Source organism: Callorhinus ursinus, unplaced genomic scaffold (genome assembly GCF_003265705.2).
Source record: "Callorhinus ursinus isolate GAN/ISIS: 27379988/994484 unplaced genomic scaffold, GSC_fseal_2.0 scaffold8, whole genome shotgun sequence".
NCBI lineage: Eukaryota > Metazoa > Chordata > Mammalia > Carnivora > Otariidae > Callorhinus > Callorhinus ursinus.
In genome coordinates this window covers 41,984,414-42,004,458 of record NW_027397070.1, presented here as the reverse complement: position 1 = coordinate 42,004,458, position 20,045 = coordinate 41,984,414, and the positions used below count along the sequence as shown (strand labels likewise).

Below are 20,045 nucleotides of genomic sequence, written 5' to 3'. Positions count from 1 at the left end.
GCATGCTGGCTCAGGCCGCACCTCCTGCCTGATGTCCCTTTCGCTTTGTGTGTAACCAGCATGTGCCCAGATAAGAGACTCAGCCCACATTATCACCCCCCCCCGGTGTACGAGGCAAAGATTTCACTGAACCCAGCACCTGCCCTGCGGTGGCACCACCACCTTCCCCACCCCGGTGGGCTCCCTGACACTCCCAAGCAGCTTGAGGGCAGGAACTTACTCACTCTGGCATCCTTGCTCCTAGTTTAGCACTCGTCACATGCTGGACGACAAATGTTTTCTGAGAGGAGATAAACATAACGCTTATTGTGCACACCGACTCTGGATGCTGTTCTGAGAGGTTTACAAGCCTCACTCACCATGACGACTCCACAAGGGAAACACTATTGCTATCCGGGGCCAGAGCAGGGGAAGGCAGCGAGGCACTCACGTGGGGTGCGAAATGTAAGGGGACACCAAACAAACTCAGGAATCAAGATAGATATCTTTTTTAAAAGATTTTTATTGGGGGGGGTGTGCCTGGGTGGCTCAGTTGGATAAACACCCTACTCTTGATCTCAGCTCAGGTCTTGCCATCAGGGTTGTGAGTTCAAGTCCCACATTGGGGGACTAGTCCCACCCAGTGTGGAGCCTATTTAAAAAAAAAAAAAAAATTGTAAAGACTTTTTTTTTAAGTAAGCTCTACACCCAACGTGGAGCTCGAACTCACGACCCCGAGATCAAGAGTCACATGCTCTACCAACTGAGCCAGCCAGGTGCCCCAAGATAGATATTTTAAAGAAATATTTTTAAAAATCAAAATTACAGCAAAATATCCAGAATGAGCAAAAACTAACATTTGAAATACAGACAGATCTGGCCCTGACTTACACCACACACCCCACTCACCTCTCCCTAATCCCAGCCCTATCCGATTCTGTCTTTGGTAGAATGTTTGATATTTTGTTCAACAATTCCATTGCCAGGATTTTATCTAAGGAATTAATTGAGGCTATGTGTAAAGGTGCACCTACAAAGATGTTCATTGTTGTGTTCTTTATAAAAATGAAACACTGGAAAACATATTTGGTTGAACCATTTGAAACTGCCAACAGTTGACCATTTTTGACCTAAAAACAACAATTTCATATTATCCAATCTAACCTAATCTCCAGTGTCCATGAACTGTGATTATATAATCTGTGGAATATTCACCCAGTGAAAATCTAGGCAGCCATTAAAAAATATTTGGAAGAAGACTATGACAGAGAAAGTGTTCATGATACAGTGTTAAATGAAAAAAGAACTAGTTACAAAACAGTATAAAATATATGGTTTCATTTTTTTTAAAGATTTTATTTATTTATTTGGGAGAGCGACAGAGAGCACAAGTGGGGGAGGAGAGGGGGGAGGGAAAAGCAAGCTGAGGACGTGGGGCTCGATCCCAGGATCCCGAGACCACCATCTGAACGGGAGGCAGACGCTTACCCGACTGAGCCACCCCGGCGCCCCATACGATTTCATTTTCAAAAATCCACCAAAAAGGATCTGAATTGATTATTCAACAAAATGTTAATAATGGTAAACCCAATGGTGGGACTTAGGGTGATTTTCATCTCCTCAATTTCCTGTCTTTTTGTATTAAACAGGTACTATGTCTAGGGCGCCTGGGTGGCTCAGTCGTTAAGCGTCTGCCTTCGGCTCAGGTCATGGTCTCGGGGTCCTGGGATCGAGCCCCGCATCAGGCTCCCTGCTCCACGAGAGGCCTGCTTCTCCCTCTCCCACTCCCCCTGCTTGTGTTCCTGCTCTCGCTGTGTCTGTCTCTGTCAAATAAATAAATAAAATCTTTAAAAAATAAAAATAAATAAATAAATAAACATGTACTATGTCTAAACGGAGAAAAAAGAACAATAAAGAAAAACCTCATACCTTTGATCTCTCACAAGACTTTGTCATCCCCTCACCCCTGACAGAAGTGAAGAGACACCCATTTTTACTATTCGTGTCCTTTCACAGATGGAACTCCCAGGCTTTGGCTCTCAGTTTTCCTTGCCTGGGCTCCTGGCACCCTCTCCTTGACCCTTCTTTTCCTCTGGCCCCTGCACACCCACAACACTTGGGACTTTGTTGGAGGGAGTGCTCTCTCTACCACCACTACCTTCAACGTCAGCCCCTCCTTGGCCAGTCTTCAGGTACAGAAGACACACCTGAGCACCGAGAATTGAGAATCCAGAACGGCTTTGCTGTCCTCCAGGCAAGTGAAACCAGTGTTGCGGGGGTGACAGGCTTTCTGGGGGGCTGGGAGGCAGGGATCTTGCCTTCAATCCTCCACTAGCCTCCTTCTCCATCTTAATGCAGCTGAGACCCAGCAACCTTGGGGCACCAGCCCTTTCTTTCCTTTCCTTTTAAAATGTTTTTAGAGTTAAGGTTTTTGGTTTGTTTTTTTTTTTTTTAATTCCAAAAAATAAAAAGACTAGGAATCACCTGCACAGCTACCAGAATTAACAACTTATTAACATTTTGTCAGATTGCCTTCAAGTCTCTATTTTCGCCTGAGTGGCTCAGTCGTTAAGCGTCTGCCTTCGGCTCAGGTCATGATCCCAGGGTCCTGGGATCGAGCCCCGCATCGGGCTCCCTGCTCGGTGGGAAGCCTGCTTCTCCCTCTCCCCACTCCCCCTGCTTGTGTTCCTGCTCTCGCTATCTCTCTCTCTGTCAAATAAATAAATAAAATAAAATAAAAAGATTAAAAAAAAGTCTCTATTTAAAAAAAAAAACAACATAAAATGTTGCAAATAAAATCAAACTCCCTGTTGGTCCCCTCCTCTGTCTCTCTCCAGGAACACTCGCTGCTCTAAGTGTGCTATTTCTCTTCTTTGGTCCATTGTTACACTTTGAGATATATATGCACACACACACACCTACATGCGGGAACAACAGTACAACTATATTATTCGAATTTGCATAGAAGTTATCAAAGAAAATCATCTGCAATCCCCCCTCTAACATCGTTTGGGGTTTTTTGTTTTGTTTTGTTTTTTAGAGGGAGAGAAAGTGCATGCCCAGGGCGGGAAGGGCAGAGGGAGAGGGAGAATCTTAAACAGGCTCCAACACGGGGCTCGATCCCACCGCCCCAAGATCATGACCTGAGCCGAAATCAAGAATCAGACACTTAACCAAATGAGCCACCCGGGCGCCCTTAACCTCATGTTTTTAAGCTCCATTTGTGCAGATATATATTGATCTAGTTCATTTAGTCAAACAAGTTAACAAACGATGACAATTTATATTGTTGTTACTAACTTGTATGCCAACGGTAGTGTGGCACTTACTATGCCCAAGGCATGATTCCAAACACCTTACGGGGATTAACTCATTTAATCTGCAATGGGGATGCTGGTATCTCCACTGTACATATAGGGAAACTGAGGCACAGCATGTTTAAATAAGTTGCAGTAGGTGGCAGAGCTGGAACACGGCTCCAGGGGCTGTGCCCCTGGCCACTCTCATTCTGTCTCCTGAACAAAGCCATAACCAGAAATGTGGCACCAAGAAGCAGGAAATGCTCTAAAGTTCACAGAGCCTACTTTTAAGGGAGGGGAGATGGGGAGGAAAAGGAAAAGAACCAAGCCTCTTCTCTTCTCCCAGCCCCTCCAGGTGTCTACCTTTCTCCTTGGGTTTCAGCTCTGTCTCTATGTTGCCGGTAGGCTGGGCCCAGACCAGAGCCAACTCGCCTCTCCCAAGTCAGTGAACAAGGTCGCTAAAAGTCCGCACAGTGTTTTAAAGCTCTCGTCACCTCTCCTTGGTTGGGGTTCTGATCTGTTGAGATGACCAACTTCCCCTCTGCACATCTAACTCAGTGCAAGCCTCATCCCTGCTTCTTCAAAGTGGCCAACTTCTTAAAACATGTCAGGTCTTTAGAGTAGGGGGACAATTCTCAAAGAAGACAACTGCATCAGGCCAGGATCAGGATATACAAAGCACGCGTTCTACGGTCCCAGTCCACGCCCTTTACAGACATGGCTAATCAATCGCCTCTTTCCCACTCAGTCCGGAGGCAGCCTCAGCAGCCTTCTCCCCACGGGGCTGCAGGCGGCCACTTCCACAGGTTCTGGGCTGGTAGTAGAGCCGAGACCTATTTATCATTCATATCTATCTAAAAGGATAAAGACGAAACACCAAAAGCAAAGACTGGAACTAATCCCTCTACTTTCCAAGGAAGTAAAAGGCTCCCTGCCTCCACGGCTCCGACCCCTCCTACCCAAAACCCATTTTCAGCACAGCAAGAGCTTAGAAGGGATTTTGAAAAGAGAAGAGGCTGCAAGAAAACATTGACCTTGGTTTCAATGACGGTATGAGGATGAAGGCCCATGCTGGGAGGTGTCCCGGGGCCCATAGATGACGGTGCCTTAGGAACCAACGACTCCACAGCAGCTGGACTGGAAAGGACTTACCCCAAAGTCAAGGTAAACTGGGAATGTAGTCACATTCTTTACTTTACATAAAACCTTCTGCTGACAACCTCCTAGCACATTAGAGGGGGCTAGTGAACACATGTAAGGACCAGCGCAGCCCAAAGAAATAGAATGCTAGCCACACAGAGAATTTACAAATTTCTAGTAGCCACATTAAAAAAGTAAAAAGAGGGGCACCTGGGTGGCTCAGATTGTTAAGCATCTGCCTTCGGCTCAGGTCATGATCCCAGGGTCCTGGGATGGAGCCCCGCATTGGGCTCCCTGCTCCGAGGGGAGTCTGCTTCTCCCCCTCCCTCTGCTTCTCCCCCTGCTCATGCTCTCACTTGCTCTATCTCTATATCTCTGTGTCTCAAATAAATTAAATAAATAAATAAATAAATAAGTAAAAAGAAACAGGTACATCCAAATATTATCATTTCAAAATGTAGTCAATATTTTAAAAATCCTTTTCTTGTACTAAGTCTTTGAAATCCAGTGTATGTTACATTTACGGCACATTTCTTTTCTTTCTTTCTTTTTTTTAAGAGTTTATTTATTTATTTTACACACAGAGAGAGAGCACAAGTAGGCAGAACGGCAGGCAGAGGGAGAGGGAGAAGCAGGCTCTCCGCTGAGCAGGGAGCCCGATGCAGGGCTCCATCCCAGGACCCTGGGATCATGACCTGAGCCAAAGACAGACGCTTAACCAAATGAGCCACCCAGGCACCCCACATTTACGGCACATTTCAACGGAGACACTAAATTTTCACCAGAAATACTTGATCCATATTGAGATTTCATAAAATTTACAGTTGAAAATGTAGATTCCACATACTTCTTCTGAACACTCCTAAAAGTTGACCAATAATTGAAATGAGTGTCTCCTTTTCAATTTACATTAAATAAAATTAAAAGCTCAGTTCCCCCTGTCACACTAGCCATACATCAAGCACTCAGTAGCCACATGTGGCTGGTGGCCACATAGTGGTCAGTGCACATCTGGACCGTGCAGGGCTCTGGCTACCCAGGGGCAGGTGCTGTCCTCCACCAGAGCCCCTGTGACCATGCTCAGGGCACCTATGGCCTGGCTCTGCAGAACATTCTTGTTCAGGCCTGTCACTTCATAACCAGCGTCACTGTCTGACCGGGCCCAGGCCCTTTCTAAATCTCTCTGTGTGGCTTGCCCTCAACTTTGCCCCCGCTCAGCCCTTCAGATTTCCCAGGCTCCGAGCTCTGCAGTTCTCCTGCTAGCCCACCCCCACCTGGCTCCCAACCGCCCCCCCGCCCCCCGCCCAGGCGTGGTTCAGAGACCCTGCTTGCCTGGAAGGGCTGAGCAGGTGATGCTGCGTTTTGTGCTATGCAAAAAAACAGGGGTTGGCTATCTTGGGGTGCACCAGGGGCAAGCCATTTTTTTCCCCATGGTTTGGGAGAAGACCCTTGCCCTTTTCATGCCCCCACAAGGCTGTAATAAAGCATTACCCAGGGCAGCCTCTGCTTTCTACCTGGCAAATCCCTTCTGGCTTATGGCTCCAAAAAGCCCTCCCTCCATCACCTTCCGTGGTCCCTGCCGTGTGAGCTCTGTCCCTTGGTTCCCTTTCTCCCTCTGGCCTGGGGTTGGTGAACCATTGGGGGCTTTGGCTCAATCCTAACACTTGACTCCTTCAAGGCATCAACACCACCTCAGACACCACTAATCGATCCCATGTTCTTTCTTCCTGAGCCTCAGGCAGGGCTCCACCCCAAACCCTGGGATAATGCCCCCAACCTCGCCTACTCCCCTCAGTCTCTTCCCGTCCCAGCCCCCCAGGGCGGAATTTCACATGGAGGGGGAAAGATGGCTTCTAAGCAAAGAACCTGGTCACAGACGTGTGAGGCACCAGAAGCTATTCCCCCCGCCAAAACTGACTGCAGACTTGGCAACTTGGCAACATGGGTCCCCTCTGGCTGTGGCCTCCCCAGGCCAGAACCCCTTGAAATGAAAGGCCTTGGAATGTCAGAAGTACTCCCCAACAGTTGGTTGAAAGAAGCTAAAAGCCAGCACGGCTGGGAGAAGATAAAGGGATGAAAATCTGAACTCTAAAAAGCAGCCTCGAAAAGGGCATGACTGACAGCGGTCTGGAATTGAGTGTGTGTGACCTGAAGCACAAAGAGAGAGCGCTGGCTGCTTCCAGGGGACACATGAAGCCTGGCCCTGGGGAAGCACCTGAACACCAGTGGACACAGTCTCAGACAGGGTCCGGGCAGAGCCATCTGGCTCCTGAAAGCAGCCCCTTTCTTCCACTGCCTGCCTGATAAAAAACTGTGTGGGTTCCTTGATCCTGCCAGGCCGCAGGTGCCCACCTCCATGTCTGAGGGAAGGCCCCGGATGCTTCCGCCTTCAGGGTTCTGCCCGTACAGAGGGGGAACCTGCTTGTACAGAAGGACAAGACTTCCAAGTTCCTGCATTGCCAGAAAACATCCTTTCCAGAGTCCCAAATGCACCTGAGGAGAATGCAGTGAACCGGAGGAGGAAACAAAGGGGGACGTGATCAGGTACCACCATGTGGAGGAATTCTCCTTCCCACACAGAGCTCTCCCTCCTGAGACAGAGCCCTCCCCCACCCTGCGTCACTCCAGTATTTCAACAAGGGCCCCATTATCTTTTGTTTTTTAAATCTCTTCAGGCACCAGCACCCTCCATTCTCCCTCACCAGCCGAGACAGAGAGAGAGAGAGAGAGAGAGGCAACACACACAAGTACCTCATTGATCTCATGTTAAAAGGAAATGAAGTGTTCTAGCCAGAGAATATTTTTCAAAGAACTTAGGTTTACCTCTTTAAGAATCAACACTTCCCATTATATTTGATCATATTTCTGGAAAATTTTCTCAACGGAATGACAGTCCACTGACGTACCCAGCCTGTACACTTTGTGTAATTTATCACTTCCTGATGACTCAGGGACATGGTTCTGAGCCTCTTTACCACAGCCTACGGGCCTAACGATCCAGACTTCCACCGCGGGCCACTTTTGCCCTTGCTGAGCCTGCCCCGGGCAAGCGCACCAGGCACACACCCTGCAGAGATTGTGCCCTGGGCCTGGGCCATCTGGAACACTCTCCCACTAGATGCCTGTATGGTTCTCTCTTTCCATTCATTACACAGCTCAAATCATCTTGTCTGGGAGGCCTCTCCTGGCCATCTTTCTCTCATCTCTCTATCCTCTTTTGTGACTTTCTTTTATTTCCATGGTATTTGCCAGCCAACCCACCTTATGCATTGTATATTTATCTGTTTATGGTCTGTCTCTCCCACTAGGATGCGAGCTCCTCAAGAGCAGGGCTTTTTACCCATTCTGTTATCTCCAGAGCCTGGAACAGTCATGACACATAGTAAGTGCTCAGTAAATAATTGTCAAGAGAAGGAATCAATGATGCCATTCACTTCTGACCAGCGTGGGTTTGTTAGGGAAGAGGGGCTTGCTCCAACCTCCTATGGCCTTTCCTGGTTGGTCCTCTGCTGTCAACTGACGCTTCTCAGGAGAGCAGCAGCTCCTAGCAATTCTCTCATCTCACTTCTCCTAATCGGCTGGATTCGTAGCCCAGGAAAAGCTAAAGGTTGCCAGGAGACGGCCAACCTCCTGATCGCCTTAAACTGATTTTTACAATGTTCATTTCCAGGCTGTGGCCTAAGGGCAATTCCACACCTGTCTTCTGAGTCAAGTCCAAGGGTGCAGGACTACTAATTCTCTGCTCAGGGGTCTTTGTAGTTCTCAGCTTGTTGCGATGTCTGCAGTCCACCCGTAGACACTCCTACATGTGTGTGTGTGAGCATTCCCCAGACACACTCACAAACACCGTAGGCTTCTAGTTTAGCAGAGGGGAGCTGCAGAGCTCCATCAGACAGTGTTTCAAGGGAAGAGAAGGGGGAGGGAGTAGGTCCAGTTTATTCCTTATGAAAATTTGAAGGTTTCATGCTCTTCTGCACACGAATGGTCTGGCTCTTTGTACATCTCACCCTCTGGCCTTATTCTCCTTCATCTAGGCACTATCAGACCTTGAGCCTTGGCTTGGGGCCACCTCACTTCTGCAGAAGCATGTCAACAAAATCAAAGATGGTTTGAGTTGGGAGGCACCTCGGAGATCCTATAGTTCAACCCTCATCTGACAGATGAGGAGACTAAGGCTCAGAGAGAGGAGGCGACTCACCTAAGAAAACGTCGCCCCTTGGGGGCAAGGCTGAGCCTAGAAGTGGGTCACTTGGTTTCCATTCCACATCATCTCTCCATCCCCTCACACCTTCGTCCCCAGAGGCCACCATCTGTTTCCATCCCAGGCCACACTGTTCGGCCTGGTCCCGGCCCTGCGAGGGCCCATAATGGCAGGTCTGACACTCTGAGTGTGTCAAGAGATGTCACCCACCTCTGAGCCCTGAGACAATGTTGTTCCTGATGTACACCGAGCTATACCTCACTTCTTGGAATGGCAGGAAAGAGGCACTGGGGCCCTTAAGCTACACTTGAAGCTCTTCGTAATGGGACCATAAGACTAGAAAGGCTCTACCTGGGGCCGACTCGCCTCCATGTCTTCCCAAATGTGGCCTTACCTTGTCTAGGGAGTATAATCAAAAAGGGTTCTTCCATTTGCCACCTCAGATTAAAATACTCCAGCCTGCCACTCCTACCTATTCTGATATGTTCACAAAAGTCCTCCAGGTGGTCACGCTGTCTCCAGCCAGATTCTCTGCTAGGGTGTAGCTGAAATTCAGGGTGTGGCGGAGACAGGCAGGCCTGGGCTTCAGTCGGGCAGGAAAGCTTTGTGGGCCTCGTTCTGAGGAGCAGGAAAGACACTCAAGACGTTTGCTATTTTGCGGCCTTGCTCGGACCAGCCTTGGCCCCCACTGCCTCCCGGCTCCTGGTTCCAAAGGAACAGGGAGGGGACGGCACAGTGGCCGTTATGGGTCTTTCAGTCATCCTGCTCCTGGGCCTGGCCTCCGTGTGCTCAGCCAGCCCTGCTCCCCGGGGCACCAGGTCTCTTGTGGTGCAAGGATTAGACCCTATTTCAAACCCCATTACAGAGCTGCCTGACGTCTTAGGAGACATGTGGGACAAAAAGCCTTTCCTCACCCCCTTGCAACCGCTGCTGGAAGGAAGCGCTGACCTACTGATAGGGGGTGTGAAGGGAAACCCTCGTCAGCCATTGGTCTATTCCAATGACGGACGGTTCAGTGACCAAGTTTTCCTTCTCTCTCCCTGCAACTTCTACCATCTGGCCCCAGTTCTATTCCTTCACGCCCTATGGAATAAGTCACATAAGCCTCTTGCCTTTTCTGTTGTCTCAGTGCTAAGCACTGATGGGAGATTCAGAAGTGTGAGACGTGGTTAAGAAGTTTACTTTCATTGAGGAGTCAAGAGTGATTTTATTCAGTCACTGAATACTTTTTAAAATAATTATCCCAATGGGCTTTATTATTATAATGTTAATAGACGTTTATTATAAAAAATGTTGAGGAGCATCTGGGTGGTGCAGTCAGTTAAAGCACCCGACTCTTGGTTTTGGCTCAGGTCTGATCTCAGGGTCGTAGCATCAAGCCTCACATCGGGGTCTGCGTTCAGCGTGGAGTCTGCTTGAGTTTCTCTCTCCCTCTCCCTTTGCCCCCTATAGTGCTCTCTCTTTCTCTCTCAAATAAATAAATAAATCTTTAAAAAAAAATGTTGAGGGGCACCTGGGTGGCTCAGTCAGTTAAGACTCTTGATCTTGGCTCAGTCTTGATTTCATGGTCATGAGTTCAAGCCCCACCCTGGGCGTGGAGCCTACTTAAAAAAAAAAAAAAAAAGTGTTGAAAAAGCCAAAAGATGGAAGGGGGGATTATCCATGATCCTACTTTCCTACTGCCAACATTTTGTTCTAAATGGTTTTTGCATTTCTTCCCCCACCAAATGTTTATGGAGTAAACACAAAGCAAGGTGCTGATCTAGGTGCTCCAGGAAAGACAAACTGGTGCATCAGACTTGGGTCTTGCCCTAAAGATGCTTCAAGGGAAAGAAGACGTAGCATGGGCCTCAGAGGCAGAAACACCTCGTTTTAAAGGCACTTCCTACTTGCCTGATCATGGATAAGTAAGCCTCAGTTTACTCATATGTTAACTGGACCTGATGATAACACCTACCTTGCTAGGTTGTTGAGGGGACTCAGAGAGGTTAAAGTTTGTGAGACATCTACCATCGAAGTTGCCAATGAATGTAGCCTCCATAAATATCATACGGGGTAATGGCCATTACAGAGGCCAGACAAGTACAGATCAAAGAGCACAAATGTCCGTGCACAGGAGACACACTAAGGCCCTGCAGACTGTTTCCAGAGCCGTTGCACACCGTTGGCAAGTGCACCCAGCAAACTGTCTGATTCAGTGGACAGAACAGCTGCGCGGGCGTGATCATCACTGACTCCAGTCTGAGATGCTCCTCTCAGAAACCCTGGGTTTCCGGTCTAGTTAGCCTCCTTGTGTCTTTGCCCCCAGGTCACAGGGCAGGTGTTTTGGGTCTCCTCCAGAAGCAGACAGGGGCTAAATCTTCAATCTGCTAACTGTAATGAACTGCTCAGATACAGGCTCCCCTCGGACCCGGCCTCGCCTGCGCCCCTCCACACCTCCTGAAATGGCATTTCCAGGCCTGAGGGCTTCCTCTGCTCGCAGAGCTGATAAACTCGACTACCAGAGAAGAAAGCAGCCAGTGGGGGAACTGCTGCTACTACACAGAAATATGGGGCCCATTGGAAGAGTGAGCAGCACCCTAGAATCCTGGGACCTCGGGCCTCAGGCTCCCAGGGAGGTGACTCTTGGGCTCTCAGGGCCTTACCAGTCTTGGTGCCTCTGTGCTGTCCCCAAGTCCTACGGTCAAGCTGCAACATGACCCAGGCTGGGACCCCTGTGACGGGAGACCAGGCGCTTCCCAATCTGAGCATCTTGGCAAGGGGAACTGCGGGTGTTCGCGAATCCTCCCCATGCTCTTTCTTGTGTGTGGCGCCAAGACAAATTAAATATAAAATCATTTTCTGTCATTTAGGCAAACCCTATTCCCACAGTTCCTAAATGCACACATTATAAATAAAACATAAACCCATCCCGATCTGATTGAAGCCTCTGCTCTCAGGGAACGGCACCAGAAAAGCCGCCAGTCACCTGTGTCCCCTCCTGCTAGGTGAGCAGGGATCCCTTAGAGGCCTCGGGGGTCACTGCAGGACCTTCTCCTGACAGAGGTCTGTCCCTCCACAAGCAATAAACCTCACAACACCCTTCAGGAAAATTCCCCTAAAGCCATTTATTTGCTTCTAGAAATGAAGTTCTCATCAGCTTGTCAAAGGATCAACAAACCTTACAAATCATTTAACCCCAATTTGACATAGAATAACCAAGGTCCAGAGATATAAATATTTTGTCCATGGTCATCAGCAGCATTCCAACTGGAGGATAAGAAAACTCGAGTTTGGAGCGCCTGGGTGGCTCAGTCAGTTAAACGTCTGCCTTCGGCTCAGGTCATGATCCCGGGGTCCTGGGATCGAGCCCCATGTCGGGTTCCCTGCCTGGCGGGGAGTCTGCGTCTCCCTTTCCCCCTGCTTGAGCCTGCCTGCTCTCTCTCTCTCCTTCTCTCTCTCAAATAAATAAATAAAATCTTAAAATAAAAAAAGAAAAGAAAAGAAAAAAGAAAACTCCAGTTTAAGAAAACTCATGCCTAAGATTTTCACGGTTCCAAACAGGAAATGTTGCAAATGAATATCCCTATCCTGAAAATATTCATAATGGACAGTCTTTTAAAAATATGTCTGCAAAGTGAAATTCCGTGTAGCACCTTAGCATCCCACCCATGCCTCTTAGAGAACTAGCATATGGAAAACCTGGGTGCCAAGCCAATCACAAATGTTCTTCCGCACTGCGAGGTCTGAAGACTGAAGGCCGGCCGTGTCTGCGTGGCCGCCTGTTAGCTGCTGACCAGTGCCAGCATGCATCAGTGTGGATTCAAGTGGATTTCCCCAAATCCACTGCTTGCCCCGAAAATACAGCATGGAAAAATCACAAACCCTGCCACATCATAAGCAGCCATTTAGGGATGGAGTCAGTATCTCCCTGTAGTTTTACACATTCCGTAACCAATTTTTCACATCAAAATTTGTGACACATGGGCTGACAGCAGGACAGAACATTAAAAATCAGGACCTCCCTGAGAAATCCGGGCCATACGGTTGCTATGCCGACACCCCACAATGCCAAACAGCGCCTCCAAGGTCTAGAAGCAACTTGGCTGGCTTCGAATAGCCCAGACATTGTGAAGGCAGAGCTGCCCCCCTGGCCCAGGCTGTTAGGCAGACCCTCCCTTTCCCAGCTCTGCTCTCTGATTCCCCAGGGGAGTGATGATGACGCCTGTCTGAATTTTCTCAGCCTCTGTCAGCAGGGCTGGCCACATCATTCCCTAAGAATTTGAAAACCCACATGCAGCGTCCTGGCCCAACTAGACAGAGACATGTTTTGGAATGGCAAGACCAGTGAGAGGTTCACCACAGCGTTCCGGGAGAAAGCAATCCTCAGCTGCACCTGCCCCTTTTTGGCTGGTCATAGGGTCCAACTCTCGGAGAAGATGAACATGCATTCCCCTATCTCTTTGGTTATGGTCAGGTTGGAGGCAGGAACAAAGTACTGGGGGGAGGAGGGTATGAAGCTCGTCTGCTCCCAGAGACGGGCAGAAGTCCTACTTCATTTGCCTAACAGGTACTTATTAAGTCTTGCTGTGGGCATCAATATGGAGATGTAAGAAACTTCCAGCATAGTTCCTGCGTGACAGCGTGTATGACTAAGAATCCTCCTGAAGTGAAATACCTTGAAAGGTAGGAAGACAATGCAAGGCTGTGTCCAGGGAGGTGTGTGACTGGGGACCAATGCCTATGGAACAGACACCCAGGGCTAAAACTGAAGAACAGAGAGGGAGCTGGCCATGCCCCTAGGTGGCCAGAGAACAGTCTACAGCTCACTCCCCGGAACTCCCACTCTCCCTCTCTTTCTGCACCTGCACTCCCTGGCTCCCGGGATCTTCCTGATAATCCTGTACACTTTAAACTTAGCTTCTAGTTCACAGCCCTGCTCCAATCAAGTCAAACCCCATGGGAACGAGGAGCGGGCCAGAGGATGTTCACCGGCACCCCCCCATGACCTCCAATTTCCACCCCTCAAAACAAGTGCCACGTGCGTCCAGCAGAGCCCACCCCACCATTCCAGGGCTCTCGGTCTGAGCTGCCTCCCCAGCAGATCTCAGAGGGCAAGGAGGAGTGAGGATAGGTTCAAGAGCAAGGTCAGGATTGGGAAGGGCAGACAACTGTGAGAAGACCCAACCTGGGCTCTGCTCCAGCCTGCAGTTTCCCTGAGCTCTCTTCCTTTCCATTCCTCCCTCCCCTCCATCCTCCCCTCCTCCTCCCCTTCCAGCTCAGACCCTCCACCCCGCAGGTCAACAGAGTGAAGGACAGAACATCTGGACAGCCTGCCTCTCCCCTGCGCTGCAAGCCCACCTACCCTGAGACCAGGGCTGGCCCTCGAAGGATGTAAGAACGGGCTGCTCTCGGATGGGTCCATGCCTGAGCAAGCTCTCTGCCTGTCTGGGGCCACTACTGGTTTGGCCAGTTCCCACCCCAATCTGTCAGTCTGCCCAGATCCCAGTACCCTGGGGTCTTTACACTGGAGGCTTTATCCTCATCAGCCGAATTTCCGTCCAAACATCCTCAAGTGCTTTGGAAACAGTTCCTAGTGGCAGGGACCCTCAGCTCAGAAGGGAACACTCCACCGAATCAGGCTCGCCGGCAGAGTTCAACCGGACAGGAATCTGGGAGTTGGGGGAGGGAGGCTGGGGAAAACCCATAAACCCCAAGGTCTCCTCAGGCAAAGCTAGGAAATATGGTTCCTCTGCAGGGGTTTTTTTCCTTCTTGCCGGGCGGGGAGGCGGGGGCTATTGACAAGACATGGCATCTGGGGCAGGTTGGGAATATGAGAACACTTCCACACCGACAGCGGCCTCCACCATATTCCTGGGGCTCAGCTGCCTCTGCAGAAATATCCCAGATTCTACTTCACACAAGCCTTCGCCCTCCTGAACCCGCACCTCCCTCCCGGAGGAGCTCCACACTCCTGCCTCCGCAGGCCCAGATCTTTCCCATCAGAATGGCCACCCTGCTCTACTCTCCCACCCTCAGCCCCCACACTTTGCTCTCCCTCCTCCTGGTCCTCTTCTGGTCAAGCCGCCCCAGCCCAGCAGCTTGTCCCGAGGGTCGCCCAAGGCTCTCGCCCGCCACCGGCCCCGGTCGGAAGAACGCGGCCCGCCCGACCGCGCCTCTCTGCCGGTCCCAGAGCCGCCCGCCTCAACAGGTGCCCCTGCCACACAGGGCTGTCACCCGGGGCTCCGGGCGGAGGCGGCGACAGCAACGCCCCCTGCAGGGCGGCGGGGGGGTCCGCACGCCCCAGCCCCAGTCCCCGGAGCGCCTCGCGCCCCGGCAGCGCCGCGGAGGCCCCCGCCGTGCTCTGCCACCTTTGTTTCCCCGCTGGCACATCGCGGAGCTGACCTCGAGAGAGGGACTCTCCCAGCCCTAGCGCACACACTGCCAGCTCGCCCGTCGTGAGGGACCCTCGTGTTGGGGTGAAGGGCGCATACGGGAAGAGACCTTTCCCGGACCCAGAGAATGCCGCGGGTGTTAGTGGGGGAGTCCTCCGTGCCAGAGAAGCAAGTTCAAGTTGATCCGGGCCGAAAAGGGGGCTCAAAGCCGGGCGCAGCCGCTAGCGACCCTGCCTTACCCAGCGCCCCCACCCCACGTCCTTTGCCCCCCAGAGACTAGAGAGGGGGTGCGCACCGCCAACTAAGCGCTCAGCCGCGCGAGGTTCCCGCTGCCGGCTCGCTGCGCGCACGGTGCAGCCGCCTTCCTGGGGCGGGCGAGGTGCGGACAGTCCCTGGCCCCCGGCTCCGGCGGCGCAGTGCTGAGAGAGCCACGTTCCCAGTCGCGCGCGCACGCAGGGCCCACCAAACTTGCAGCACTTTCTCCCAGCCCCCACCCGCTGTCACCCTCCCTCCATCCTTGCGCCCTGGCCCGGCTGGCCCGACAGAGGTTGCCATAACAACGGACAGGAATGCTCCAACATATACAAAGCCGGCAGGGCGCGGCGGGCACGCAGCCCCCGGCCCCGCGCCCTCTGCAGCCGCGCGGGGCTAAGGACGCGCGCCGCGGCTCCCCGGCCGGCCGCCTGGCGCGCAGGGCGTACTCACAATGAGCGGGATGGTGCGGTCCTCGCGGAGCTGCTCTGGCCTCCCGCCGGCCCTCTGCGCGCCCCGGCCGCCGGAGGATGCTGCGTGGGCTCGGTTGTCCTGCCATAAGTAGTAGAAAGTGCCCAGGATCCAGGCAACGGTCAGGATGGCGATGGCATTGGCGCGGATCTTCCTCATGGTGGGCGGGCGGACGCCCCGAGTGGGGGCCCGGGCCGGCTTGCTCTCGGGGCCGGGGTAGGGGCGCTCGCAGCCCCAGATGTTTGTTTTCGCTCGCGCCTGGCTGCTCAGTCCTGCAGAGCAGAAAAGGGAGAGAGGTGGGGGGTGGGGGGTGATAGGGAGAGACAGGAGCGCGGAGCGATCCTCACGGTCCTAATGCCCTTCAGCCCCGAGCGCGCGCGTCCCCCGGGCGCCCATTCATTCGCGCGCAGAGCCCGCCCCGCGCTCCAGCCCCCGCCGGCCGCCCGGGCCGCTGCGCACGGGGAGAGGAGCACGGCGGGTGCGAAGCGGCGCGGCAGCAAGGCCCCGCGAGCCTGACGCCCGCGGTGGAATGGCGACGGGCCAGAGCCAGCCTCCGCTCCCACCGCTCAGCGACCGAACGCCCGGTGGCTGCCCCCGCGCGGCCCTGGTCGGTCCCGCCTACTTCCACACCCCCCGCCCTCCCCCCCCCGCCCGCGCCCCGGCCCAAGCGGCCCTGAGTCACCCGCTGGAGATGCGCGACCCCGGCCCGGGCCCGCGCCGCGAAGCTGCAGTTCTGGGCTGCGCTCGGAACTGCGCTCTGGCGCGGGGTTTAAGGTGTGTTCTGCGAGGCCTGGGGAAGGGACGGCTGGGCGGGAGGAGAGTCTGGAGTTTGCACGGGAATCCTCCGCAGCCTAGGATTCCGAGCCGCCCGAGGGCCCGCCTGGAGGAGGGATTGGAAGCTGGTGCACTTGACGTTCGAAGAGAGCGGAGGGGGTGCGACTCTGCTTCACCGCCAAAGAAAGAATAGGGGTACACATTACCCACATCTTCCATTGGCCTGGGGCTCCCAGCTTTCATGAGTCTTCCCTCCAGGCCTTTCATTTCCCCTGAACAACCGTGAGGTATAATCACCGCTATTTGTCAGGGAGAAAGGAGACCAGAGAGGCTGGAAGATTGGCCCGAGGCCACACGACTAATTAGTGGGCAGAGCCCAGTCTAGAAGCCATCTCTACGTTTGCCCTTTCCACAAAGTGCAAAACACGGTGGTGTGAGACACGGACACAGAAATCACGGAGATTTTGCCCCAGCCCCGGAGGCATCGAGAATTTTCCGTGTGAACTGCTCATATTCAGAGCAGAAGGCAAGGTGGGCTAAATGAGTTCTAGGAGAGCAGCAGTGTCGGGCCCAGAGCAGACTCACAGCGAGTAGATGTTACATAAACTAAGCCGGGATCACAGAGGAAGAAATAATGTATTGCAAGGTAGTCTTAGAGCACGCTTCTCACAGAAGGTGGATAAAGCTTTGAATAAATTCTTAAGAGACAGGGCAGGGCAAGGTATTAGATGCATGAATAGCCAGAGCAAAGGTCCAGAGGATGGCAGTGCTTGATGTGTTCCAGAAAAGAGAGCTGCCTGGTATTGCTGGGGCCCAGGATGCTGGAAAGGACTTGGGAGTTGACTTTGGGCAGGCTGGGCCCTGGAATGCCAGGGGCAGAGTTGGCAGGGAGTTTGCTTCTTGCTGATGCTGCTGGACCCTGGCTCTCACAGAGAGTCCCGGCCCACATAATGTCCCTGACTCTAACTGAAGCTGCCTCAGGAATCAGGCAAAGGTGAGGTCACAGCTCATGCCTTCCCTAGCCACCCCCATCAGCAACCCCCATCAGCACCGTTTCTCCAACATGCAGGACTGAACCATGCGTGTAATAGTTGCTCATTCCGTTTCTGTTGGAATGAGGTAAAATGAAGAAAGAAAAGCCTAACGAGTTTTTGCTGCAGAAAGATCATCGTTGCCACTGCAGTACCTACCCTCTTCCTCACTCAGAACACGAACCGTGAGGACATGTTGACAAGTCCAGAAATGGCCCCACTGAGAATAGGACCCTGGAAAGAGAGTGTACAAAGAGGGTCTCACAGAGGGTAGCAGGGAATCCACGGCCTAAGCCAGGTGGCAGTCAGGAACAACAGGAGATGGGTGTGGAGGTGCCACTGGCCCAGGAGCCGTGGGCCAGCCTTGCTCTCCCGGGGTCTCTTGCCTGGGGAGTTTAATTAGACTGCCATAGAGGCCAGGATTCATTTCCAGAGATAGAGAAAATCACTGTCAAGCCATAGCCTGGTTTCCACAGGAATCATGGCACTGATAGTGGTCATGTCCTCTGGGGGAAGCCAGGAAAACCTTGCTGCTTAAGAGTCAGGACCCAAGGGCATTTCCAAACAAGAAAATGTGATGGGGGGCGCCTGGGTGGCTCAGTTGTTAAGCGTCTGCCTTCGGCTCAGGTCATGATCCCAGGGTCCTGGGATCGAGCCCCGCGTCGGGCTCCCTGCTCAGCGGGAAGCCTGCTTCTCCCTCTCCCACTCCACCTGCTTGTGTTCCCTCTCTCGCTGTGTGTCTCTCTCTCTGTCAAATAAATAAATGGAATCTTAAAAAAAAATGCAAGGGAACTGCCCTCCTGTGCCCCACTTCCACACAGGCTCTCAGGTCAGCGAAGTGGAAAGACTTGGGGAATGGCTCTGTTGCCACAGGCTGCTTCTGTCAGCCCAGCCTGGCCTATGCATGTCTAGTTGCCTTTGGTCTTGAGAAAACCAGGTAAGAGGACATGGGATCCAAAGACATTACATCAACCCCCTAGTGAGAAGCTCCAAACTCACACTAGGCATGGGGAATGAAGCTGGAAATCAAAATCAGGCTGACGGGGTCTCTGATGGCTCGAGAAGAAGGGCTGTACGAGGAGAGGGAGGGAAGGAGGAGCTGGAATTTGGCAGGATTTTTGCATGTCTCACCTCTTACTCCCCAGGGGTCAGTGGTGAGGATGCTATGCCTCTGTACCAATTGTCACTCCCTGGTAGCTCTGTCTGGAACAGAAGGCTGTCTGCCCCCACCCATGCACCCCCATGCCACCACCACGAGAAAAACCCCATTGGGACATGATGTTTGACTTCACAGCCAGCCCTCCCTTAGATGGACGCAGTAAAATTCCCCCCACTCCCCCGAGAGCGGGGGTGGTGGGGTGGGGGTAAGGAGGCAGGTCATTACCATGCTCATTTGGCTGACAGAAATTTGACGTAGGCAGAGGTTAAGTGATGGGCCTCAAGTAACAGACACGTTGGAAGAGCCAGGAACTTGGGACTGCCACCTCAGCTACAGCCCATGGGTTTTCTTCCAGATTTGAATCCTAAATAGGTGCAGGGCTGAGGCTCAGCCCTCTCTGAGATGGATTTCAGTGTTCAGAGATGACAGTGAGCATTGTATCCTCTCTGGTCCTAGGAATGGAGTCCAGCGGAACCAGAAAATCAAAACGACACCAAGAGACTTGGTGTTGCCCAGCATTCACTGAACAAGAGCGGTAATAATAGCTGTAGTTCACTGGGTACCCAGCAGGTGCCAGCAGCCGAGCCGGCTCCTCACATCTGTGATCTCTGAAGCGCTACAGCCCGTAGACCTGGACCTGGTGAAAGCGGGTGGGCGGGTGACGAGAGCCATACAGCAGGGAAGAGGCGAGGCTGGATTTGAGTCCGTTCCCCACGCCAGTGTCTGGGCGCCAGGACAGGGCTTCTGAGCACACTGGGCGGTCTGCAGGGTGGTCAGAAGTTCTGTGTGCAGGGACCTCAAGCTCCCCACTGGGGCCTCCATTTTCTCCTCTGGAAGAGGAGGGATCCGGGGAGATGACCTTCAAGGTCCCTCCAACTGTGCCCTTTTGGACTGCTGGTTCCTTGGGCATTTTCTTCCAAAATGTGGCATTGCTCTTCACATGGGCCTTCTCTTTTAAAGCTGTCGAAGTCAGCACTCAGGTCAGCTGGGCAAAGCCATGTGCCCTGGGTGCTCCCAGAGGCCCCAGGGAACTCTCTGCCCCTGTGCATGTGATGTGGGGGTGGATAGCAGAGGGGAGGAAGGCTGTATATTTCGGGTGAGACCCTCGCTCAGGAGTGGGACCACCTGTATTCAAATGCTGGTTCTGTCCCGTATTAGGAGAGTGGCTTGGGCAAATTCTTACCCTCAGTTGCCTCAACTGTACGGGGTATTGACAGCCCTTAACTTGCAGCACTGTTGGGAAAGGTAGGAAATAAAGCATGTAAACCCCGGTGCTGGTAAGCCGCCCAAGCCCCCACCCCACGTCACCCCTCGTACAGGTATTGCCACTGGCTTCTGGATAAGGGGCTCTCGAAAGGCCTGCCC

General features: G+C 52.5%; 1 protein-coding gene across 1 annotated transcript in view; it reads right to left on the bottom strand.

The window, feature by feature from the left end:
* The window catches only part of GALNT16 (polypeptide N-acetylgalactosaminyltransferase 16), a 92,125-nt gene extending 75,406 nt beyond the window's left edge, over positions 1-16,719 (bottom strand). The window contains exons 1-2 of the mRNA XM_025870478.2: positions 16,697-16,719; positions 15,699-15,988 (exon numbers count right to left, since the gene is read on the bottom strand). Coding sequence (XP_025726263.2) covers positions 15,699-15,988; positions 16,697-16,709 — 303 coding nt within the window. The 5' untranslated portion in view covers positions 16,710-16,719. The remainder of the gene's footprint in view (positions 1-15,698; positions 15,989-16,696) is intronic.
* Positions 16,720-20,045: the final 3,326 nt, after the last annotated feature.